The 26,383-nt window shown below is 39.3% G+C and overlaps 1 protein-coding gene across 1 annotated transcript in view; it reads left to right on the forward strand.

Moving 5' to 3' along the window:
- The window catches only part of RNGTT (RNA guanylyltransferase and 5'-phosphatase), a 202,787-nt gene that overhangs the window by 151,412 nt on the left and 24,992 nt on the right, over nucleotides 1–26,383 (forward strand). Inside the window, exon 14 of the mRNA XM_074819582.1 lies at nucleotides 12,988–13,054. Within this exon, the coding sequence (XP_074675683.1) occupies nucleotides 12,988–13,054 (67 nt within the window). The remainder of the gene's footprint in view (nucleotides 1–12,987; nucleotides 13,055–26,383) is intronic.

Here is a 26,383-nt window from a genome sequence, read left to right on the forward strand (position 1 = left end):
TAGAGAAAGGAGCCTGGGTAAGGATGCTGATTGTTTGAGCAGAGCAATACACCAGAAAGACAGGGCAGCTTTGCTGCAAATGCCTTCTAGATTACAGATGCAATAATCAGTATTACAGTGTTGGGATCTGGTATTACAAGGTAACAGTCCTTTCTTTTGCCATCCAGGAAAGTACTTCAGCTGCATTTCTTAATACTTCAGAGTGCAGAATACTTCATTCTGTGTTCATTACTACCTGAAGAATTTCTGTAAAAGAAATTTCATTTTAAACTTCATATACTGAATATGCTGAGGGCCGTAATTTTATAATGAAGAGAGAGCTAAATCTTGCACCATCTGTGCAGGTTTCAGAAAGAAGAGTGAAGCATTCAGTAGAGTTCATTAAGTCTTTGACAGCCTTCCTACCTTATTTTGGGTGTTTGTAGCAGTTGGATGTTCATGTATTCTGCTGATGGCACTTGTGTCTAGGTAGATGGCAGTTGGGTCTGTATCACATCCAATTCCAGACAAACAATTGGTTGTTTGTTACGGGCTTCACTTTGGGATTGCGATCTGTATTAGTCGCCCATGAACCCTTCCTAAATGGTTTCTAGACTGTAATTCGATCATTTCTTTGGTTCTATGTGATTAATTACTAACGTATTTGTTTTGAATAAATCATTAAAGTGGTGTGGGGAAACAGGAAGAAAAATCAGTTGGAGTGGTCTGGCAGTGCACATAAGGCTAAGAGTGCTCTTTCATGATGCCTTCCCATGGAGGATCTTTAATAAGGTGGGAATTTCCATATTGATTATATCTCTCATCCATGTAGACAAGTAAATTTTATATTCTTTAGTATTTTATTTTAAAGAGAAATTGTTAGTTGTTAGGCTTCTGGTGTCCCCCAGGGCTCAGTTTTGGGGCCACTCCTGTTTAATGTCTTTACTGATGATCTAGATGAGGGGATCGAGTGCACCCTCAGTAAGTTTGCAGATGAGACCCAGTTGGGTGGGAGTGTTGATCTGCTCGAGGGTAGGGAGGCTCTGCAGAGAGACCTGGACAGGCTGGAGCATTGGGCTAAGGCCAACTGGATGAGTTTCAATAAGGCCAAATGCTGGGTGCTGCACTTGGGCCACAACAACCCCCAGCAGCGCTACAGGCTTGGGGAGGAGTGGCTGGAGAGCTGCCAGTCAGAGAGGGACCTGGGGGTGTTGACTGACAGCCGGCTGAACAGGAGCCAGCAGTGTGCCCAGGTGGCCAAGAAGGCCAATGGTATCCTGGCTTGTATCAAAAATAGCGTGGCCAGCAGGGACAGGGAAGTGATCTTACCCCTGTACTTGGCACTGGTGAGGCTGCACCTCGATTACTGTGTTCAGTTTTGGGCCCCTCACTACAAAAAGGACATTGAATCACTCGAGCATGTCCAGAGAAGGGCAACGAAGCTGGTGAAGGGTCTGGAGCACATGTCGTACGAGGAGCGGCTGAGGGAACTGGGGTTGTTTAGTCTGGAGAAGAGGAGGCTGAGGGGAGACCTCATCGCCCTCTACAACTACCTGAAAGGAGGTTGCAGAGAGCTGGGGATGAGCCTCTTTAACCAAGTAGTAAGCGATAGAACAAGAGGTAATGACCTCAAATTGCACCAGGGAAGGTTTAGACTAGATATTAAGAAGTATTTCTTTACAGAACGGGTTGTTAGGTGTTGGAATGGGCTGCCCAGGGAGGTGGTGGAGTCCCCATCCCTGGAGGTGTTTAAGAGTAGAGTCAACATAGTGCTGAGGGATATGGTGTAGTTGGGAACTGTCAGTGTTAGGTTAATGGTTGGACTAGATGATCTTGAAGGTCTTTTCCAACCTAGACAATTCTGTGATTCTGTGATTCTAGATATTTTTATTATGCTCCTGTGTGTTCAGTCCATGTTTCTTTTGCACACCAGGGCAGTGTCTGTGAGCTCCAGTCTAATTACGTGTTTTGTGATGAAGTATTTATCAGATCTGAATTCACCCTCAGTTGGCATAATTCAATCATCCTTTATTCTTTTGTTATGAGAAATGAAATATGGATCACCTGATCAGTCTTTGCTTTGCCCTGCATTGTCAAAAGGATACTGGTACCAACTGATTTGCTTAGGATACCTTAATTTGTGCTTCAGAGCAGTTCGCAATATTTTCTCTGAAAAGCTTTGGCATGCATAATATCATTTTTGATATGTAGTAGAGTCACCTCTATGGGATGTAGAAATGCCTTTTCTTTTTTGCAGAGGAATTCTCTCTAAATTTGGCCAACCTGCAGAGCGGCCTGTTTTCTTTTACTTGGAAGTGCTAGCTGCCAAAGTCTGCCACCAGTGGTGCGGCATGCAGGGCACTGGGAAAACCAGAAAACTGTTGGAGCAGCTGTGCTGACAAATGAAGGGCAGAATGGTGGAGATTATAGCCAGATGAGACCACCCCATTCCACCTTTCCTGCCAATTCTTTGTCATGGTTTTTCAGCAGTAACAACCTGTGTTAAAATTGCTGACTATTTGTTAAAATTGCTGACTATTTCAATTTCCAGCTCTGCTCTGATGATTTAGAACAGTTGTGCAGGACAGAAGTTTGGGTTCAGTTTTTCTATTTTAAAAATTGAAAGACCGAGGATGAAGGAATGGCAGAACCGCATATGGAAGGAAAGTTCAGTGAGCTTCAAAGGCAAGCCTTTGAATGTTTAGAAAATAGCAGAGTTCTAGTTGCCAGGTTCATATACATTATGATACATTCCTTAATTAAATGGGTAAGTGCCTTTCCCTAATTCGTACACACAGGAGTACATATCTTTCACTGCAGAGGAGAGTAATGCTAAGGTTGTAAGGGTGATTATAAATATAGCATCAGCTTCCTTTCAAAGTGATGAACTTTGTAATCTAGCTGAAGCTAAAGTTGCCAGCCTCTGCTTCATCAGCAGACTTTCTCTGTTCATGACTTTTTCAGATTACTAATAAATATATTAAACAGTCTGTTACATAAATTGAATAGTCACTTGGCCTTTGTCAAGATGAAAACTGACCATTTATTCTGCCTGTCCAGTCTCTTAATCAGGGTTTGATCCGTAACAGTAAGTAGCCTCTTCCATATAAAAGTACTTACTGCCTAGTTTTATTTTTTAAAAATAAATTACTGTGGAAGACTGTAACAGAAGCCTTCTGGCAGTCTGAATCGATTATGTCAGTGTGGTGCCTCTCCTGTCCCCCATTCCTTTTTAAGCACTCTTTCATTAAAATGATCAAAAGAGAGGCAGATGCAGCCACAGTGTGAATGCAGGGGATGTGCAACCTCCTAAGTAGCACTGCCATGCGTGGCCAAGGTAGGCATGCTGAACAGTGATGTGGTAAAGGGTAGGACTCCAAGAAGTTTGCAGAAATTACCCTATTTAGGTGTTAAAGATTGACATGGGGTGTTTTTTAATAGCAATTCAGACCCTCCATATTAAGAAATGTCAGAAATCTTGAATATGTTGCATCAGGGTTTGGTGATTTATTTCACTTTAATTATCAATGTATCCCCAGAGCTTTTTTAGTACCTATATTTCTGCAGGCATTTCATTTTGGTAACTACAAAAAGAGTGTTCCTGACTAGGTGCCTTTATTTTTTCAGGGGGTCCAAACAAATCCACTAGCTTGTCAGCAGTCTCCCTCCCTTCCTTAGTTGCTCCTTGTATTTCCACATGATTGAGTGAATCTACTGAATTTTTTTTTACCAGTTTTGTTCTTGGATATATTTGAGATTTTTTTTGCCATTATTTCATTTATTTCTTCTATATCTTATTTGCTGTTAGAAATCTATTTTTCTTAAGTAGCTCCCTTAAAATGTCTTTGTTTTGACTTTAAAACATCTGTAATTAGACTTATTTTATTGAAGTCTCCTGGTATAAAGCTTTGCGTTATAGTGTCAATTCTGTTAATTCTGGGTGTTGAATTTGCCTAGTATTGTGGTCTCTGTTATATTTTAAAACATGGCCAAGGTGAAAGGACCCTATGGGGCCCTAGACTAGAACGTGGGTTTACAGTGAGTCTGCTGCAGGGCTGTGTGAGTGCTCTTACTATGTGATATGTGGATAAACCTGGGCAGAATTGCAGCACAGCCTGTGTCAGGCAGGTCCTTCAGCAAATTGGGAGTAATTTCTAACTCCTGTCCTATATTTCAGTGAGATGAAAGGGATGATATTCAGAAAGAAAAATTGACGTTTACTGTCAGAAATAGATTCTAATAGTGAAATCTCTCAGACTACGTAATAATGTCCCAGAGGAAAAGGCAAGCAGCCTCATTTTTCAGATAATTTATGGGCCAGCCTGGCCAAATTGCTCATTATACTACAGGGAATAATACTCCATTGGTGGAGGAATGGACATGATTATTTAATGGGTACTTTTTGTTTCTACTTACATTTACTTTTTACTTTTTATGGATAAGTTATATGTAAATGTAGTCAAAATGCTTCTTTATGTGATTTGCCTGCAAGGCAATGCCTGGACAAACATTAAAATATTATCAGCGCCAGCATAAACACAGCAAACAAAAGGAAATACTTTTGGAAACATCTGATGTAGTTTTATTTATAAAGTGCAAGAATGTTTCTTGAAAAATCTCCCTGTCTCTAGCAAAGCATTCTTGTACACCCACCTTCCCAAACACTGGCCCCCCCCCCCCCCCCCCACCCCAGCAGTCAAACACTTATTCAAAAATAATGCATATTAAACCCTCCTAACTCAAGGTAAACCTTTATATTGGTCAGTTTATTCTTTTTGACCATGATCTAGGAACACTTGCAGGCCATTACCTCAAATATGAGGTCACTTTGTTTTGCAGTTTTGAGCTCTCTGAATGTAATTTTTATTGGGTTGGTATATAACAGTGGTGATGTTATTCAGTGGAAGTATGTCTTTCAGGGTTCAGTTACTTCCTAGATTCCTATTATCAATAGCCAATGACAGGCAGTGATTTACTGTAGGGAGTGACGTAGTTCAGTGAAGCTTTTCAAGTATTACGCATAGGAGATTTTCTTACGAATGGTAATTAGCACATAACATTGATACTTTTGCCTGAGTTGCATGTGTTTTAGAAAGCAGCATGCTTATTAATATGACTAATAACACACAGTTGGAGTACTATTGTGGGAAGTCTGAGGGTGTTAAAGTCTGTAGTTTGTACTATCCACTGCATTTTTCCCCATGAATATTACTTAGAATACAGTTTTATGTTAATTGCTGTCACCATTAACTTGGCTTGGGCTCTTCAGCAAATTCAGAATTCACTGAATGAAAAGGTTTTGCTTACATTTTTGTGGGGTTTTTTTATTGCAGAGAGGAATTTGGCACTGTAAAATTGTTTACAGTCTTTTTTAACACTTGATTGTATCCCTTCCCAACCTTTTTCCCCTCTTGAGTTCAAATCCAGGGTTTTTTGCATCTTTACTATGTGCTGTGCATAGTATCTCTTCCAGTTCCCTCATAGCTTTTTTCAGTTTGTGCTCTAATTTGAGGAATAATGTCCTAAATCAGATATACAGTCTATTTGCTTACTCTTTACCATGATGATTATACTAGAATAGCTTATATGTGTGCATGAAAAAGTTTTCTTGCATGACTGATGAGTAAAAAATTTTGTTAGAATATTTTCATAACCTGGAAAAGTGGTTTGATAAATGCAGTGTAGAAAGCAGGAGAACACTCTTCTGTCTTGCCTGTGAAGCCCCTACTTTACCACTGTCAGTATTCTGTGTGCAAGGTTCACTACTGCTTCTATGAACTCTCAAGTTCTTTGGCTCTTTTAGAACAAAACAAAATTCATGTTGTTTGCAGACCATATATGCATGTCAGTTTAAATTCACAAGATTATCTGTGCACTGGTGTTAGCCTTTTCCAGAATTTGTATTGGATCCTTTTATATACTTCTATATTTTATAATACGTAATATAATATTTTCACCATGTTACTCTTACATTAGTCTGTGAAATAAATTAATGAAATAATGATCTTGATAAAAATTGAATGTAGGAAGTTAATTCTTTTGACCCTAACATCAATTTTCATAATTCTCTATTTATGCTTTTCTGATTTTCTTCTTGCTTTTTCTTTCAATTCCATATTTGTAGAAAATGCGTAATTAGAGTTGAAAAGCAATGGGGAATGATTATCATAAGCAAGAAGCAAAATGTAATGTCACTGTAGTAGAATTCAAGTTATGGTTGAAGAGACTACTGAAGAAACTGCTTCTTTTTCCTTGGTTAAGCTATTGCAGCACAGTGCACAGTTTCGCCTCACAGTTTAAGTGAACACAGGGTAAATACAGACTATTTATTATATTCTTCAGATGACATCAGCACCATCATGTGTGTATGGTGTCCTTTCTGTTGTGCCGTGATGCTTTGTTTGTGCTCAAGTCATCGTGTGCAATAATGATATACTGGGATAATTTCTTTGCATAATGTAATTAAAAAAATTTTAAATTATGCATAAAAGTTACCTTTATCTTCAAAGGCATATGGGAAAGCTGTTCAAATAATGTTTGAAAATACAGCTGTTGAACTTACAGAGGTGTTGCTTCTGTTCTCAGGGTTGTTGTTTGTCCATGTTTGTAACTTATAAGTCATTTCTGCCTAAAATGTGCAAATGCATTCACAGCAATTTTTAGAGACAGTAAAAAGCACATACAGAACATAACAGTGGAATCCTTTGTATATGCTTATCACACAAAAGGTGTATTTTAAAATGAAATGTAAGAACATTCAGACCATAACTAGTAGTAAACCCTGTTATATAGTTATTTTATCTGACTCTCCAATTTATATTTTAAGCAGGTTGTATTCCATTTGTGGCCTTAATCATCCACTAATGCATATGCTGAGATGTTCTTAGCAATAAAGATACAGATGTGCAGAAGGGTCAGTAGCCGCACTGAGTGTCAGGATTGTTCTTTCAGTTTTGCTTCATATCTATTCCACTCTTATACACATCTTCTCAGGATTGGAATCTTTTCACCAGCAACCTCTGTGAAGACTGCAAATGCCTTTCCGCAGCCTATGAAGGATGAAGTTGTTAGGTCAGATCCCAGCCCCATTGTAGCTACTTGTTGCTGCCTCTGACTGTAAAATGGAAGTAGTCCATGCATCTTAATCCCATTGTCTCATCAGTGAAATTGGTATTCCTGTTTAATCATACCTTCTAGGGTGAAGTCCCTTCCATGCAGACACCAAGGTTGTTTCAGGTATCAGTCCACTGTTCAGTTCAACGAGAAAAAACCCTGTCTGATCTAGAGAGAGTTCTTTCAGGTCGGAGAACAGACCACAGCAGGAGCTGCTCCTCGTCACTTGCTGAAAGCAGTCAATTCCATCTACACCATCATTACAAGTACAGACATATACACACAACTGCCAAACTGAGTTCTGACAGTTTTTGCAGTCTTGCGTGCATGCACTCAAATACTTCTCTGGTTATGCAATATAACAACGTTATCTTGTTACACCTAACAGAGCTTTGGTGGCAGGCTGTAGCATTTACCGAGCTTTTAAAAACAAACTCACTCATCTAGAGTTGGTCTTTTTGGTGGTTGCAAGAGCTAATGAAAAAGAGGCAGGCAAGTCAAGAATAAATCCAGAAATACAGAAGAATCTAGAGATTTGATTTATGTGGAATGATGAACTATTCTTCAGCTACTCTGTATGTCAAGATAAATTTTAGGATTGCCTAATACAGATACTGCAAGATCCTATTTGATAAATTGTCATCAGTTCTGGGATTTTGGTGAGTGTTCTTGTGGAAATTTAAGGAAAAAGTTACATGTTCTGTTTCAGAGAGGTAGTGAATAATTGAAGCATTGCTGTAGGCAGCTCTGCATGCCTCCCACTGCCTGTAAAAAAAACAGACGACTCAAGACCATGTGTTCATTGGTCATTGTTTTCCTTTGACACATCCCACCTTTCCAATGCCATTTTCCTGACCTGTTTTCAGCCCTTCTACTGCACACATTGTATTTGTCACTCCATACTCCCTGCTTTCCAAGCCTGTCTGGCCTCTCTGCTGTTGCCTAGAGCTGCAAGTCTCAGTCTTTGTTCCTGCACGATATGCCACCGGTCTTGCAACAGAGCTGCTGCCTCGCACAGGAGCAAGTTACCGCGTTCAGCTAATCTGCAGTAACTTGCTCCTGTGAGAGGTAGCGGCTCCTGGCTCCACCCTGCTTCCTTTCTTTCTCTGCACGCTCCTTTCTAGAAACCTCCTTCCGTAGTCTGCACATCAGCACTAGAAACCAGATAGCCTAGAGGAAAATGCCCAACTGGTTTGTGTATGAACTGGTCAGAAGTTATTTTTCAGCTCCACAGTTTGCATGGCCCTCTTTGACAGCCCAAGCAGACTTGCAAGGCAGCCCTTGGAGTCTGAAGGGGTCAGCGTTTGGGGTTCAAATCAAGCTGAAGTTGTGTCCTCATGCTATACAAGTCACGGAGGAACTATTTGATGCCTGCTTTCTGCCTTCACAAAGTACTACTTAACAGCTGGAGCACTGGTGTGTTGGTCAGCTGTGCCTGAATCTGTTGAGAATATCTTGAAATACTCACCTTCATCTTAACAGACAGCTTTTAAGGAGTTACCAGGAACAGATCGTGTGTGGAGAAGAGGAAATGATCAGGCTTCCTTGAAATGGTCTGCTCTCATAAAGTCTATAGCCAAGGGTTGTTCTACTTCCCATGGCCAAAGGTGGTAGGAAGGGGGCAATGGTACTGGGACTGTCCCAGTCCCCAAAGCAAGGTCAGTTGTGCTTGGGGAGGGTGAGCTCAGTGGTAAATCAGTCTCTGCTAGTCCTGTAACCCTAATCCACCCATCTTCTCCAGTCCAGAGCTCTGCCCTGATTCTTTCTAACCCAGAGGGCTGCTTTATCACTCCTTTATACCTGTCTCATCCCTCTCATGTTCCACATTCCCTGTCATCTCATGCTGTCTTATTCCAAGTTTCCTTTCACCCAGACCCTTAATCCTGTCCTGTATTTATTTGCATTTACCCCCTTCACATCACTGTGCCACCACATTTTTTGGATTGCTGTGCCTGACCATGCCCACTCATACAGTCAGCTTCCCCCACAAGCAGCAGTGCCTGACTCCTGCAGCTCAGATCTTGAAAGCATTGGGTACGATTTACATGCCAGAAAAGGCCAAGCTTAGGACTCTGAAGGCAGAAGATAGGGCATTAGGTGGTAAGTAAGTATATGGCAACATTTTCTTGGTACTGGAAAGGCCGTTAGGACCTTGACATTATATTGGCAAAAGTCAGAAATGGTTTGTCCTGACGCTTTCAGGTTTTTTATGCTGTTTGCATGAAACATAATCATACAGCCCTAGTAGGCACGTCGGGCTAGAAGTCTGCTCACTTGGATGTATAGGACAGGAGTGCAGGGAGTGTAATATTACGTATGAATAGAACCACTGCTTCTTGGAGTGATGTTTCTTTCCTTCTACTTACAGAAAAAAAAAGAAGGGAATTGTGTTGATAATGTATTGAGTGGAAGAGACTACAAATAAAATATACAGAAATCTATAAGCTAATATGATTAGTTGAGGCAACTTTGTATATTGCTACATATTTTCAAGTAAAAGTAAATACATGTGTTGAAGTGGCAGTAGGCGTTTGCATTTTTGATAATTGTTTCTCATAATGTTAAGGTAATTATTTGACTATGAAATTCAACTATGTTAATTGCATTGTGAAACTGTCACCACTGTTTCATAGATGGGTATTGATTTTGGCCAAATACAGGTGATGCCCAGCTCTTAGCAGGGTTAGGTGTTGAGTACCGCTGATGGCATTCTGAGAATAGAACTGTGTAAATGTGAAATTAGGTAAGAAATGGAAGACTGACATTTTAAAAGAGAGCACTGGCATAAGGAAACATAGAAGTGCTTATAGCCAAACCTGCCTACCACTGGAAAGTCTTCAAAGACAAAGGGTAGTTAGTTGAGAGCATTAGGAGACAATATCTGGGTCAGTTTAGACATGTTGAAGTTTATGGTATAAATTTAATTTTAGTATGGTAAAGAAGAACTACAAGAAAGGCTATGTGTAATTTGAACTTCATGATTGGTGAAGAATACATCTTAATGGTAATTTAGAGATCAGTCGTGCTGAGTTCCTGTGGCAGAGATGGGAGATTGGTACATGCTCCTCTATCTCACCCCTCTCCTTAGTGGCACATGGTTTTCTGATCCAGCCGCTGGTGGCTGCTGTGGGGGTGGTGACACTCTTGCAGCAGCCTGGGCTATCCAGAGCCTCAGCTGTGACTCTTGCCACAGTCTGCTTACCTCTCTGGACTCTTCTCTGTGAGCTCAGTCTTTGAAATATGGAGAAGATGCTGATGAGAGAGACCCTGAAGTAAAAGAGCTTATACTAGTCATGAGATCCAGAATTTTTTAATTGCTCAGACCATTTAGGGATGGAAGACCAGAGTCTTTCAGGACATTAAAATATGGTTATATTGGTTTGCTCATTTCAACCTCATCAAGCGCTTGTATGGAAAACTGACTGATTTTGCGTGTTGATGATGTAATTTTGAACTTCAGAACTCGAGAGGAATATGAAAACTAGCAAAATGAAGAATGCAACCTTTTCTTTAAACAAGGGAGAGTTACAAATAACTTCCTATTCCCTAAAAATTTTGCTAACATTGCACTGAGTTAACACTGCCTGTTCTGAAGTGCCATATGAATGCAAATAATAATGTAAAATACTTCTCAGCTGAGACAGTGAAAGGTGAATAAATAGTAAATAAACTTGTACTGTGTTGATATCAGTCTTGTTAAGGAAGCCAATTTGTGCAGTTAATTTGCAGGTTTTGGGTGTACATCAGTGATAGCAAGTTCAATGGTGTAGACAGTTTAACTTCTGTGTGGTCTTCTGGAAAGACCAGTCTTAAGGTTCCCTAGATGTTAATTGCTTCTAAGTAAAGCCATCCTAAAGACTCAAATTTTTAATGATCCTACCTTTCTATCCAGTAAAGAAAACAATGTGAAAATTAACCATGTGGGAATAATTACCCTGTATGTCTTTTTAAGAGTACTTTTTTTGCTTTAAGGTGCCCCTCTCTCAGATATGGTGACATACCCTGAATCCTTTTTGCAAATTCTCTTTTAACCTTTTTCACTAATTACTTCCCATATGTTTCTTTTCATTTAGAAAATCCTTAAATATTTTCTGAGTTTGCTTTATAGTCTTAGGAGAAGGTTTGATCAATATGCTGGCTTTTTCAGCTCCAGATATCCGAGTTCTGAATAAATTTGACTTACTGTGACTGAAAATCAGTTTGATATGCTTATCATGACTTCCATGTACTACAGAACCATTGCAAAATGATACAGATCTTCCCGACGGAGTCCAGCACACTGAAGGGCAGAGGGAGGAAGCCACTTACCTGTCTGTACTGTGACTGATCTGTTCTGATCCTTGCTGTCTTTCCTTCCTTTGGGTATTTCTGTCAAAGCCCAGAAAATTTTTATATACCATATGTAATTACATAAGCATTTTTTGCAAACGATACGCAGTTTAACACCACTGCTTACTTAACTGTTTTACGTATGTGAATGGTTTGACTTTGTCATTTTGCTGAGTTGCACCAATTCCTGCTGTTGGTGAACCAGTTTAAGGTTATATATATATCATACTGTTATCTGGGAAGAAGTGGGAAGAATCAAAATCATGCTAAGATGTGTACATTCTGTGAGGTCAAAACAATTTACTGTCATCTAAGTTTCTCTTCTTTGTTTATGAAAACAGGCCTGGTGATGGTGAGAAATTAGTTGAAAATTAGAGCTGGTTTATATATAGAAAAAAATGTAACTCAGTATGAATTAAAACTGTGTATATATGCTTAGAAACATGAGAGACACCTCAGTGTCAGACAAGCAGAATGATGCCTACATTCGTACTTATTTCTGGTTATTTAATTTAATTCTTATGTGAGGCCTTATTGCTAAAGGGAATGGGATGCAAAATTGAAGGAAAATATAAAATAGCAAACACTTAATGAAAACTTGGAGCTACTGAAGAGAGTATGATGGGTTTTGAATGTCCCTTTTAATCAAAACAGAAACTCTTTCAAGGGTTTGTCATCAAAAGATTCTCCTTAATATAGGGTGCCTGTACTTAAGCTTTGGACCCTCTAAACTGGAATGACCACTATGCCTTTGCTTAGGAAGAGGAAGATCATGATTATCCAGTTTGAACAGCACAGTGCTCTGCTACCATTTTTGCTCACCAGTGATACTCTTGTCTGCCTGTTCATAGCAGCGGCACCCTGATGTTCCTCTGGGATTTGGAGTTTGTGTAGTAATAACATTGACTTGCACAATATCTGCAGAAATTAAACTCTTTTCCAGAGGTACCAACAGTAATTTGAGTCAACTTATCCCACTGTCCCTCTGGATCTTGGTGGTGTATGCAACGACTTCATAATAAAGAGTTGGAGAGAACAGCAGGCACAAACTGCATCTGGGGCTCTTTTTATTTAGGAAGCCATTAGACAATATTGCAGAGATTCTCTGTTACTTCTCTACTTGTAGTAATGTCATTTTTGTATTACTGTGCGTACTTTTAATTTCCCCTAATCTGTTTTAACTCTTATGCCTGCTGGTCTGAATGTGTGTTTACTAGTCTTGCTGTCCCTTTGTACCTAATGGTCTCTAATAAATAGAAGAGGCACATACCTGCTGTTCCTCCGTGTCACTGAGCAACATCCATCACAAAGAAGCCTGTGAAATTATTTTGTTGAAGAGCTGGTTGCACCATAAACACAAATTACCAGTGTGCGTCCATCTTTAATGAACGTCTTGCCTTTTTTTGTAGTAGTTCAAATAGAATTGTGTAATCAGATTTGCAAAGGTAGCTCTTGCTGTCATAATGAAGCTTGTTACCCTGCTAGGGTTCAGTAACAGCTACTGGAGATGCAGAAAATCTTATGGATGTAAAGTGATCTATTAAAAGATTTTTTTCATTTTTTTAGGCTACTCACCCAGAATGTTGGTCTTCTTTATGTTGGAAACTTTGACAGACCTTTTGCACAAATTAAGGTATGACTAATAAGCTGGGGGGGGAGGTGGCTATTTAAATTATTTCACTTCTGTATGATTTAAGTCTTGATTTAGAGAATCTCAAGTTATCAATACAGCTTCAGGAAAAATAATGGGAAATAATGCTACTTTGGTAATGTTTACCATATTCTGGGTTTGCTTCTAGTTACATCTGTGTACTTGTCAAAGAAGTTTAGTTTTTCCTACAGGTTTTTGGGGTTTTTTTTGTTTGGGTTTTTTTTTTTTTAGGTTACCTTTGTCAGTGACATTTCAAAACAAAGCCTGTTTTGGAACTCTGTAATTCTTTTAAGTGATCTTTGACAGGGAAGACACTGCAGTAAAATGCACAGATTACTTTCCCAGTATTATTAGATTTATTATGAAAGATGCATTATGTCTTTCATATCTTTTATGACTTTATTTCTATTATTATTTTCTTTCTGTTATGTCATTTATGTCCTTTATGACTTATTTTTTCTTTTCCTTCAGTCGAACTGTAATAGTTTCATGTTTCTAATTGCCAGTTGCTAATTAGTTATTATCATGTCACTTGCAAACAAAAACATTTTACAAGAATATATGGACAGATTTTGATGAATTTCATTGGGACTTTTCTTAGGACAAAGGGAGGCATTAGCATGTCAATCATTACACTGGAATGTGGAAATGTGGTATCTGTTTTAGAATGATGAAATGTTTCCATGTCCCAGATGATACCTGTAATTACTAATATTCTGCACTCTTGGCACCATCATGTGCACACGCTTGTGCCTCTCAGAATTTTAAAAGCCTTGGTTTTGTTCTACATCAAAATGAAACTTAATTTCTAATACTCAGATGTGTTCCTTTGCCACCTCTAATTACATTACTAAAGAACAATATTCCCAATGGTATCTAGCAAATACTTGCTTTTTATAGCTTAAACCTTAGTACTGTTTTAAAATAACAGGTGCATGCTTTTCATCTTCTCTCTTCGTTTTCTCTCATCTCCCGTTTTTACATGTATGCTATTCAGTTTGGCTAGTAATCAAGCAATTTAAATGTTTCTTGCACAAAACGTCTTGCCAGAAGTTTTTTCATCACAAATCAGCTTGTATATTTTTGGTGATAACTCTTCAGAATAGTGCTTGTTTAAATGCTTTATAAAGGTTCTCTCACACTGTTCTCCCTTCCAAATGAGACCCATTCCTGCCCTTGACTGCCCCATTCACTTATAATAAGAAGCAGCAAAATGGGGAGGTTTTCCCCACAGCTGGGAAGTTTGTAAATTCACTGGGTGGATTTGAGAGGAAAGAGGCATATACTGCACTCATTTTCAGCCACTTGCAGCCAGCAGTGGTATTCTTCCCATCACTTCTGACCAGGGAGAGGCCCTTCTGCTCACAGGACAGCTGCAAAGCAGACCTGCTGCAAAGCAGGATCAAACTGCAGGACTGAGTATCCTATCACTAGCAAATACTTAGGGAGAGAGTGCAAAAACAGGATAAATACAAAGTATGCGGCCAGTTTCTTGCAATTTGCATGCAGGGCCTTCTCAGCTGGAAGTTGTAGCTGCATCCTGATGCTTAATAGACTCAGTTGGACCTTCCTCCCTGAATATGCCTAAGGGATTTTCCACTAAATTTTCAACATACAAAGCCATACTATCACTGTGAGTTAAGGTATTACTTTATTTTTTAAACCTGTTGCCAAATAATTAATTTTGGTTCAACCTAGGCCTTATGTCAGGAGAAGTGGTGAGCAGTCATTCTCTATTCCTGACTTTATCTTCTCTTCCACATAATCTTGCATCTTCCAAGCTACAAAAATTTAATCTATTTAGTTGCTCCCTATATCCAACCATTCAGTATTTCCAATCAGCACCGTTTTTGTTCTTTGTACTCTTCTGTATTTCTACTGTTGCCTTTTTTAAGGTAGAGAATGGCACAATATTCAAAATATGGGGCACAATAATGTTTTTTTGTTCTTGCTTGATAAATGTGACATACATTTGAGTAGGTTACTGTTAGACTTTCTGGTAATATATTGCTGGTGTAGTCTCATCCTAAATGTTGTGTTTGCCACAGAATAGGTAATGTGGATATTCAAAATAATTTAAGTTACTACCTAGGAAAAACAAAGCTTATTATCCACTAAATTACTGTTGATTACATAGACATGTTTGAATAAGGTAATTCCACAAGCTGTGTTCTCTAAAACATAACTTTTATTTTTGGAGCTATAGGCATGTATATGAGCATACATTATTTGCACACCGCTTTTTTGCTTTGTTTCTGATGCTAGAGGTAATCCTGAAATGGTAAGATAATTTGTCTCAGGATCATCTCTTCTGTGTCTTATATTATTAGCTGCAACTGGGAAATAGTGTGCAGTTAACAAAAACAATAAGCTTTTTTTAATTGAGGCTCCTATCTGATTGCTTGGAGATTCTAGAAAGAAGTTGGCTACATGACAACAGGAGGAATTTGTATAGACTGTATAGGGTTTCATCCTCTTGGAGGTCTTCAGCACCAAAAACCGGGAGTAATAATTCACATTAAGAGTTAGTGCTGTGAAAAGAAATGTATGTACTCTGGAGATGTGCAATGATCTTTTGTAACTGCTGATACAAGTTTGTTTCATTCTTCCCCCAGCAGTTCTTCAGGTCTTTCAAATGCAGTGTTAATGATTCCACCAGTTAAAAGACCTGTGAACTGCATTTAGTCCTGGAATAAGGCAGTCTTTGTAACCTTTTAGTTCAGATATGCTTTTGCTCACTGTGTGATGGTTTGGTCTCTCTTGTTATATAAATTACCCACTCATGCCCATCTGCAAACATCCCAAGTACTATGTATTCTATTAAGATAGGGCATTTCTTGCCAAACATGTGCATTAAGGAATGCCCCAAACCACTACACTCCTCTGTAGGTGTAGATATATTACTCAAAGTGAACCATTATTATACAGCAGTACTTCCAATGCATTTTAGTGCCCTTTCAGTTGGACAAATAGGAATGTTACCAGCCTTTGAAATATTCATAGTAAGCATATAAACTGCCATGCTAGTACTCATAAATTCATGTTTCAATTTATGTACATTTACAAAACTGCAGAGAGAGGAACTCCTTATCAAAGTATCACTGCCCAAAAGCAAACAAGTTTGATTTTTCTAGAACTGTGCAGGAAGATAATTGCACCAGTGTCTTTGATGAAGAAGACTGTAGATGGCAAGTCTGGGAAGAAATTTTGAAATACTTATGTCTCTTCTAGGATGATTTTTCTGTCTATCTTACATGCAATAATTCATTCATATTTTTATATATGAATATTTATAATGTATCTGAGACATAGATGAGCTGGTAAGATTAACAGAAATTACCTGATCTTCTTCCTCCTGATTTGCTTTCAGTGGTATCAGTGGTATTGCTTGGTAGATGTTTGATCTCTGTACTTCATTATGCAAAAGGAATGTGAAGCATTCACTCCTGGAGCTTTTGAATCCTGTATCCGGTAGCAGGTATATTAAAAGAAATGGAAGAGTGTGTTTTAGTGGCTAGAGGGATCTGCCTGGAACTTTTCTTTTCCAGTAATATGCCAGTTCGTAGATACTGCAAGGTTTTCTATGTTGCTACTTTGAACAGAGTTCATGCTACGGAACTTTTAACTTACTGCATAATGCTTGGCATTGCTCTTGTCCTAGAGTAATAGTCCGTGAGTTTCAGTAAGCTCAAAGGCTCATAAAAACGATGGCTATTTTCGTTAGCTGGTGAGAGTACTAAATAAATTAATTATTTGAAAGTCAAATTCGCTGTGGCAATGTAGTTTTTATTTTCAGAGGACTGTTCTTTAAGGTTATATTGAAGGAATCTGTTTAATATAGGGTAGTTCCTCTTATATTTTTATTTTATTTTAAAACGAAATTATTCTAATTTATTAATTCTAACATCTGTTCAGAGGTGGTGTAAAACAGTTTCACGACACGTGTTCACTTTTTGTATCTTTTCCCATATAAGTAGCTATGTTGTAGTAGTAGTTACTGTCATATACTTCTGCATTCATTCAGGAACTTCAGAGGAATTCAATGATTTGCAGCTTTCTTTGGATCTCACGTGGTTGTATTTATTAAATATCTCTTGGAAACTGGATGAAAGGAAGAAGGTTTCACTTAAGTGACAATTTTGATCTGCAACATAAAGCATTGACATCAGCTGGAATTAACTGGCAGGGTTTCTTAAATCTATTTACATTAAATATTGTTTGTATCTTTTACTAACATTGAAGTTATTAAAGCAAAAATTTTATCATAGAAATTTTGTGTTTATTAGAAGTATCTAATTTAATAGTCCCAGCATACATATAATAGTCACCTGATGGAAGAGTATATTATGGGTTTTTTAACCTTTTCACAGAACAAGAAGTCTTTATAACATATATGACCTATTGTTTTTAAAATAGAGATTTGATCAATGTAGATCAGAATGAAAACTTAGCTACACTATATCCAGTAATAATAGCTATAAAGAAAATGATATTGCTTAATCAATTTATTGGGATTGAAAGTTTTTGCAGTTCAGTTCCTAGATGCTTCTGGGATTAGGGGAAACTGTGCAGAACACTGTGTTCTCCATTATTAATCAGTATGAAGCTTCTGGCAGTCTTTACTGTTGAGCTAATGACTAGTTTCATTTTGGGCTCTTAACACATTAAATTACCATTTAAATAAAGATTAATTACTGCTATTTTATTTTTAGTATTTTAAGAGTAGTTATTAAAAAGTTTCATAATACACTACTTTGTTCAAAATAGAATTGTTTGATTTAATAGAATATGAGGAGAGTTATGGTGAAAAGAGTATTTTGGAAATAGTGATGTGTTCTTAGTATTTTGTTTCTATGGTGGAAAGTGGAAAGATTCTGAAAGTTTTAAGTTTGCTTCTGGAGCATTGCTGCTGTGGTTACAGCAGTCTTGCTGTCAAGGACTAGCAAGGAATCTAGCTCTATTCTGACCTGCAGCTCGGTAGCCGTTATCTGTGATTTTATTAAACTTGAGAACAGTTTTGGTGATTGCTGAGACACCTAAACCTGCTGCCTACACTCCAGGACTGCAGTTTGGTTCTAAGTTGTTATTTGCCCAACTGCCTCATTTTCCCTCAACAAATAACACTTTTAACTTGAAACATGATGAAGTATAGTGGAGTTCTGCCAGAGAGGGATTGCAACAGGTAATCACCCCAGAGTAATTGCTCTGATCATAGCACATCAAAACCAGCAGACCCTCCAGATACAAATCCCTCCACCTTTACTTTAAGATCCGATGGCAACTTGTCAGCATTTCAGAGAATTTACTATAATGTTCCTAAGAGGTGAAACATCTGCTTCAACACAGCTGCTTTACCTTTGTCCAGACATAGAAAAGCCTGAACTGATGTCTGAGAACCACGTTAGACCTCATTCATGACTCCTTCAGCAATATCAAACATCTGTAGATGATTACTGAAGTAATTTGCCACAACTGTTTCTTGAAAGAAGAGGGCAAAGGCATGAACTGGTGCATTTGCTGCTTTCAAGAGTTTATTTTTTTAAGGAAGGATAAGCTAGTGACTTCTTGACTGAAGCTGGCATATTTTTCTTCCCTGAGTGACAATGACTTCTACTACCAATTAGTGATCCCACAGCTGGGTAGACTGCCACTGTCTAATCACAGAGGACAGATACAGAGCACCTTGTTAGGGTACAACTCTTAAAACTGCTCCAAATTTAGGAGGGGAATTAGTCCAACTTTCCCCTATACTCAGTTGCTGTCCTGACAGAGCTCCACAGCAACGTGGTCTGTACAGTCTTTTAGCAAAATACATGTAAAAGGTTTCCCTCTGTGCCTGTTGACAGCCAGTAAGAGTATGTTGGTGCCCTAATTATTTGATGCTTTGCTTACTGGACTTTCGTACATATTGACAAGAGTTTTTTCTGTTTACTACCACAACAGGAAAGGATTTCTCATTTGTCATGGTGAAGTCATAACCTGAGTTTTGTTTCTGTTGCCTTCTCTTACTCTTATTTCCCCTTCTTATTATTTTGTGCTGTTAGTGTATTTGATATGAAATGCCATAGAATAAAACATAAAGATATTGTGCCTTCAGCTTAAAGAAGATGGCAAATACAGCACTAGAATCCCTGGAGTGAGACATTCCTGAGAAAAAGGAAATACAGATTTATCTGTAGGTGTTTGATTCTGGTTGTTCATGTTGAAGACAAATGTTTTCAAATAGAAAGAGACACCACTGGGTTGAACAGAGGCCTGTCAAATTCAAGAAAAATAGTGGTAACTCGCTTGGTCAGCTTAGTAAGAAGTGACAGAGAAGGATTATTTAATCTTCATGTTAGCAGAGTTAACACAGGTGATGAGGGGAAGAAGGGGAGATTATTTTAAACTGGGAAAGTAATATAGGAGAATCACAGAATCGTAGAATGGTTTGGATTGGAAGGGACCTTAAAGATCACCTAGTTCCAACCCCCCTGCCATGGGCAGGGACACCTTCCACTAGACCAGGTTGCTCAAAGCCCCGTCCAACCTGGCCTTGAACACTTCCAGGGAGGGGGCATCCACAACTTCTCTGGGCAACCTGTTCCAGTGTCTCACCACCCTCACAGCAAAGAATTTCTTCCTTCTATCTAATCTAAATCTACCCTCTTTCAGTTCAAAACCGTTACCCATCATCCTATCACTACCCTCCCTGATAAACAGTCCCTCCCCATCTTTTCTGTAGCCCACTTTAAGTACTGGAAGGCCGCTATAAGGTCTCCCCGGAGCCTTCTCTTCTCCAGGCTGAACAACCCCAACTGTCTCAGCCTGTCTTCATAGGGGAGGTGCTCCAGCCCCCTGATCATCTTCGTGGCCTCCTCTGGACCCTCTCGAGCAGGTCCATGTCCTTCTTATGCTGGTGGCCCCAGAGCTGGACAAAGTACTCCAGGTGGGGTCTCATGAGAGCGGAGTAGAGGGGGAGAATCACCTCCCTTGACCTGCTGGTCACACTTCTCTTGATGCAGCCCAGGATACAGTTGGCTTTCTGGGCTGCGAGCGCACATTGCTGGCTCATAGTCAGTTTTCCATCCACTAGTACCCCAAAGTCATCCTCTGCAGGGCTGCTCTCAATGCACTCATTGCCCAGCCTGCATTTGTGCTTAGAATTGCCCCAACCCATGTGCAGGACTTTGCACTTGGTCTTGTTGAACTTCATGAGGTTTGCACGGGCCCACCTCTCAAGTCTGTCAAGGTCCCTCTGGATGATATCCCTTCCCTCCAGCGTGTCAACCGCACCAGACAGCTTGGTGCTATTGACATAACAAATGGGTTATGCTGAACAGAAATAATTTTATTCTGAAAGCTAAAAGTATACTTTTGAAAGCTACAGATCTGGATCCAACTTCCGCTAGGAATAAACACCTTTACAGTGTTGAGAAGAAATGTGATAATTATATGATTTGATGACTGTGAAAGAAGATAAACTCAGATAATCTGAGTCCCTACGTTTCATTAAACACAGTCTCTCTAAATTAAAACACACAAACGGGGTATAAAAGTAAAGCTGTATAATAATATGCCTCTTCTGAAAGGAGGTTGCAGAGAGGTGGGGATGAGTCTCTTTAACCAAGTAATAAGCGATAGGACAAGAGGTAATGGCCTCAAGTTGCACCAGGGAAGGTTTAGACTGGATATTAGGAAGCATTTTTTTTACAGAACGGGTTGTTAGGTGTTGGAATGGGCTGTCCAGGGAGGTGGTGGAGTCCCCATCCCTGGAGGTGTTTAAGAGTAGAGTCAACATAGCACTGAGGGATATGGTGTAGTTGGGAGCTGTCAATGTTAGGTCAATGGTTGGACTGGATGATCTTCAAGGTCTTTTCCAACCTAGACAATTCTGTGATTCTGTGATTCTGTGAAGTTCAAACTATAGGATAAAGTAATCAGCATTAATAATACATACTTATTCTTGTTAACGGTCTCCAATCAGAAGTGGTGGGTGGTTCTAATGTTTTGTAGAGTTTTGTGGGATATTACATCAGGATTTTCATACTGTCGTGCTAGATGTGGAGGCTGCGCTGGGCATCGTTGGAATTGCTAGTATTGGGCTGTTGTGAGGCTGCATAAGGAAATCCTTCTCTTCTTTTTTCTTACTCTGTTTGCCTTTTGTGGAAACCACCTGTATTTATGTGTCATGTAGTAGTCAACACATGGGAACAGTTTCAGCACCAACACTTAAAAAGTGGGGCTGATTGCCAGGTAATCTTCCAAAATCAATTTCTCAATGGAGTGGAAATTTAAGCTTTGTTCCTAATGTTTATTGTTACAAGATGACAATGTACAGTCTTCTCATGGGAAGTCATGCAAGTGCTGAGATAATGCCTTCTGATGCCTGAACCTGTCCTACTTTTATACTCATTCCTTTCTTCTGCGCTGGTTTCACATAAAGGACTGAGTCAAATTCAGCATCTTAGTTTTTATCTTCAGGGTGCTTGCATGGTCTGGGATATATGAAAAGTTGCCTTGCACAGGGTTATGGGCCGTGTTTGCCTTCCTCAGGAATGCGGAAAGGTTTTACATGAAAAATAAAGTTAATTCTCAGCAGTGAGGGCGTTTTCAGGAGGGCAGCCTAGGACTTGAAGTGAACCTGATGGAACCTGGAGTGACTGAACATCTTGCAATCTTCTGTCCCATGTTCAAGGTGCCTTTCTTTGACTTTGTGTCCTAAACAATAATCTGAACATACTCAAAAACAAAATTCTGAGTTTGTGACAGCAGTAACAGAAACTCTGAGAGATAAAAAACTGCCCAACCCACACAGTTTATGTCTTGTAAAGAAGATGAGGGAGGTGCTAGAGATAACTTACTGAACAAACTGCAAGTAACAAAACATTGTAAGGTGCTAGCAAGAAATCACCCACTGCTCATTCCTAAGTTACATGTTTGTTAAAGGTAGCAAATTTAGCTCATTTTGCAAAATAGGATACATTTGAACCATTACTTTGAGAATTAATTAGGAAAGAAAAAAAGCATATGGCTTAATTCTTTATCCCTTGACTTCCTTTCATTTCTCTACATCTTGACATTCTTTGTTGCAGCTTTTCTCCAAACAATTGCTAACTCCTAAGGGCAAGGGTCCCAACTGCCTGTGTGTTTGTATAGTCCCTGAAATACTAGAGTTCTCAGTCCTGCGTGGGAATGTTAGACACCAATAGTATAAATGAATAGTAATATATTTTATATGTGCATTTATATTACAGTGAATGCCAGCACACAGTGGGCATATTTACTCTCTATAGACACATTGAGGGGGAAAAAAATACTAAAAAAAAAAAAAATCTAGCTTTGGAGCTGGTGATGTAAACAGAAAAAGAATAACAACCAGAAGATCTGCATGAGCACTGCAAAAACTGAAGCAGTGATTTTGTATGCTGTCACAATTGCTGCCCCTAAGAACAAAATGTTAATGAGCTATAATTTATAAATTCACTCTGTTCTGATGGATCAGATAGTCCCCATTTTGCTTTTTGTCATGATTATGCCTGTGAATTCAGTTTAAAAATTTGTTCTTTGTAAAGCATGTGGTGTTCCATAGAAGTCCACAGAATTAGGAAGATTACCTCTGCAGTTTTCTGTTGTTGCTGCCAATAAGATAGAATAATTGGTGCTTGGTTTTGGACTGGGGGGGGGGAGCAACTTTTGTTATTTCAGCTCCTAGTAGGTTTTTTTGAAAATCAATCCAAGTTTGTTCTTACTAAGCACAGGGTAAATTAAGCCTTCTGAAAAGGTTAAAATAATACATAATTGATGGTAGATCTTAATTTATTGGGTTTTTTTTAGTTTTCTATTTACTTCTGTATTAACTGTTCAAGAAAAAAAGAATCTTAAAATGCTTTTAATGAGTATTGTAAAAATGAACAGATTGCAGTTTTTTAAGCTTTCCGTTTCCTGGGTTTTGGAATACAAATACATCCTAGCAATAGAAAGCCAGTATGATAATACTTCATTTCTCAAAAAGCTTAGAAAAACAAATGCTGTCAAAGGAACCTCGTGAAGTCCAAGAGAAGCAAATGCAGGGTTGTACATCAGGGACAGAGCAAGCAGGAGCCTTAACTGGCAGTCCTGCAGAAGAGTGCCTGAGGGTCCTGGTGGCAACAAGTTGAACTCAAGCCAGCCACCTGCCCTTGCACTGGTAAAGGCCAACCATACCCGGGGTTGTGTTAGCTAGAGCATAGCCAACAGGTCAAGGAAAGTCACTGTTCTCTGCTCAAGCATTTGAGATGCATCTGGAGTAGCCATGCACTGTTCTGGACTCCCCAATGCAAGAGAAGTCACCCTACTGGAGCAGTTCCTGCAGAGGTCATGACAAAGGGTAGAGCATGTGGCCTGTGAGGAGAGGTTAAAGAAATTGGGTTTGTTTAGAAGAGGAGGGAAGAGGGGGAAGTAATTGCAGTCTTCCATCACCTAAAATGAGATTGCAGAAAAAAGAGAGCCAGACACTTCTCAGAGATGCTTGGGGAAGAAGAAGGAAAATTCCAGTTGGATGTAAGGAAAAAATTTTCATGGTGAGATTGGCACAGCAGCAGGTTGCCTGGAGAGGCTGTAAAATCTCTGTCCATGGGGATTTTCAAAGTTTAACTGGAAAAGGCCCTGAGCAACCTGATTTATCCTTGAAGTTAACCCAGCCTAGAACCAGGAGGTTGGATTGGGTGATGGCTGGATGTCCCTTCTAACATGAATTTACCAGGTTTTGTGACATTCTAGAATATAAGCAGTCACCACTGTGAAATACAACTAGTTCTTAAGGTTTTATAAAACCGCATCATTTATTATGTTTATTGGGAAATCGCAGAACTGGATGTTTCTGAGCCTCTTCTATTACTGATTGAACAGAGCTTAATTTCAGTCTGCAATACTAACATCGAGTATACCAGTCAGTTCTTCCTCCTTATCTTTTGCTATGGCTGCGTTATGCAAGGTATTCAATACTTCCATTCTTAGTACCTCATTCTTTTCTTGTTAAATGTTTACCTTGGTAAGTGGCTGGTTTTCTCATATCAAAAATATGAAAAGATGCATCTTTTTTTCCATTAAGAGGTAGAATTGCATTATCTTCCACAGATTCTATGGTCCTCTTGCAAAGAACATGCTGTGTTTTTGTCACTAAAATGTTTATTCAGAAGAAGAAAGGTGGGGTGTTTTTTTTTTTTTCCTTTGAAGTCATTCTGCAGCTATTTTCATGTAATGAGACGGTATGGATTTTCACAGAATCACAGAATCATCTAGGTTGGAAAAGACCTTGAAGATCGTCCAGTCCAACCATTAACCTAACATTGGCAGTTCCCAACTACACCATATCCCTCAGCGTTATGTCAACCCGACTATTAAACACCTCCAGGGATGGGGACTCCACCATCTCCCTGGGCAGCCCATTCCAACGCCTAACAACCCATTCTGTAAAGAAATGCTTCCTAATATCTAGTCTAAACCTTCCCTGGTGCAACTTGAGGCCATTACCTCTTGTCCTATCGCTTACTACTTGGTTAAAGAGACTCATCCCCAGCTGTCTGCAACCTCCTTTCAGGTAGCTGTAGAGGGCGATGAGTTCTCCCCTCAGCCTCCTCTTCTCCAGACTAAACAACCCCAGTTCCCTCAGCTGCTCCTCGTACGACATGTGCTCCAGACCCTTCACCAGCTTCGTTGCCCTTCTCTGGACACGCTCGAGTAATTCAATGTCCTTTTTGTAGTGAGGGGCCCAAAACTGAACACAGTAATCGAGGTGCAGCCTCACCAGTGCCGAGTACAGGGGTAAGATCACTTCCCTGTCCCTGCTGGCCACGCTATTTCTGATACAAGCCAGGATGCCATTGGCCTTCTTGGCCACCTGGACACACTGCTGGCTCATGTTCAGCCAGCTGTCAGTCAACACCCCCAGGTCCCTCTCTGACTGGCAGCTCTCCAGCCACTCCTCCCCAAGCCTGTAGCACCTGTAGTGATTTTTTAATGGAGTGTGTGGTTGTGTTGAGAATAAAGTGTCTTTGACTTAAACTAAAAATCTGTGAGCGTAACTGGAAGTGAGAGAAGCTGGTCTTCTCAAGAGTATCTCTAAAACTTAAGAGGTTTATAGATTATTCAGAGCCATATAACTAATTTTAAAAGAACGATAGCAAAGAATAAAATTCCAAGTGGCAGCACTGGCTAGATTAGTAGCAAAGCTCAAGAGTAACAGGCTGGAAGAAGAGCAGCCAGTGGGGAGCTGTTGGATGTAAACATGCCGAGGAGACTTTGTAAGTTCATGGAATGGAGTGTAACTGTTGTGCATAATGAATATTAGTAAGGGAAGATGAGTGCGTAACAGTGTACAACAGGGAACGCCTGAGTTCTGAGAAACAAAACGTGCATATATGCTGGGAAGACACAGTCGTGTTATCTAGCATTCATACCTTCCCTTCTCCTCCAGTCTTGTCTGAGGCCTCTGTTCCAGCAGCGACACTGACCTACAGCGACTCTTAGGAAAAGCCTCCAAAATGAATCCCTAAGACCATTCATATTTTCTTCTTCAGTTCTTTTGGTTGGAGTACTTTTGTCATAATACCTATGAGATGAAGCCAACCAGCATTTTTTTATTGCGTTAGGGATGGTTGATTTGGAGTTTCCTGTTTCGTTTCATTTGATAAATGATGAGATTTGAAACCAGCAGTAGCTAATATGTGTGCCGTCAGACTTTAGTTCTCATTATTTTATTTTTTTGTCTCAGCATTTCTTCTTCTTGAATTCATTTGCTTTCTTACCTTCCTGGTAGTTTTCCAAGTATGTACTATTGACCCCATACATATACGATTCTGAGAAGTGTAGTCATACAGGAAACTGGATTTTCAAAGTGATGAGCAGTTTGTGCTTACAGTAGCTTTCCTATGCCCAGTGGTATGAAAATATACTATGATAAATGTAAGCATTAGGACATGCGGATTATGTCTCATTAAAATAACACATTAATAGACAGTTTATATTCCATATTGAAGAGAAAGCAAAACAAAAGGGTTAAGCTGTGTCTCTGAACCATAAAGTTATTGCTCACTACCGACTAAAAATTGCTGAGAAGGATAGTGGGAATGAGAGGTTTGTTTTAGCAATAAATGAGCATAGATACTGCAGATATTTCTCATCTGCATTGCATTGAGCCCTCATACTTACCACAGTGGAATAACTGATCAAGTCATTGTAAAACTGCCAGATTTCTCGTGCTGTAGTACAAGTTGTGTTTTGCTATTGTCCTCATCCTCTTTGTCACATTGTTCTTTCCCAGGCTTCAGTGTTTGAGAGTGTTCTGGCTCC

The sequence above is a fragment of the Strix aluco genome, chromosome 3 (assembly GCF_031877795.1).
Source record: "Strix aluco isolate bStrAlu1 chromosome 3, bStrAlu1.hap1, whole genome shotgun sequence".
Lineage (NCBI taxonomy): Eukaryota > Metazoa > Chordata > Aves > Strigiformes > Strigidae > Strix > Strix aluco.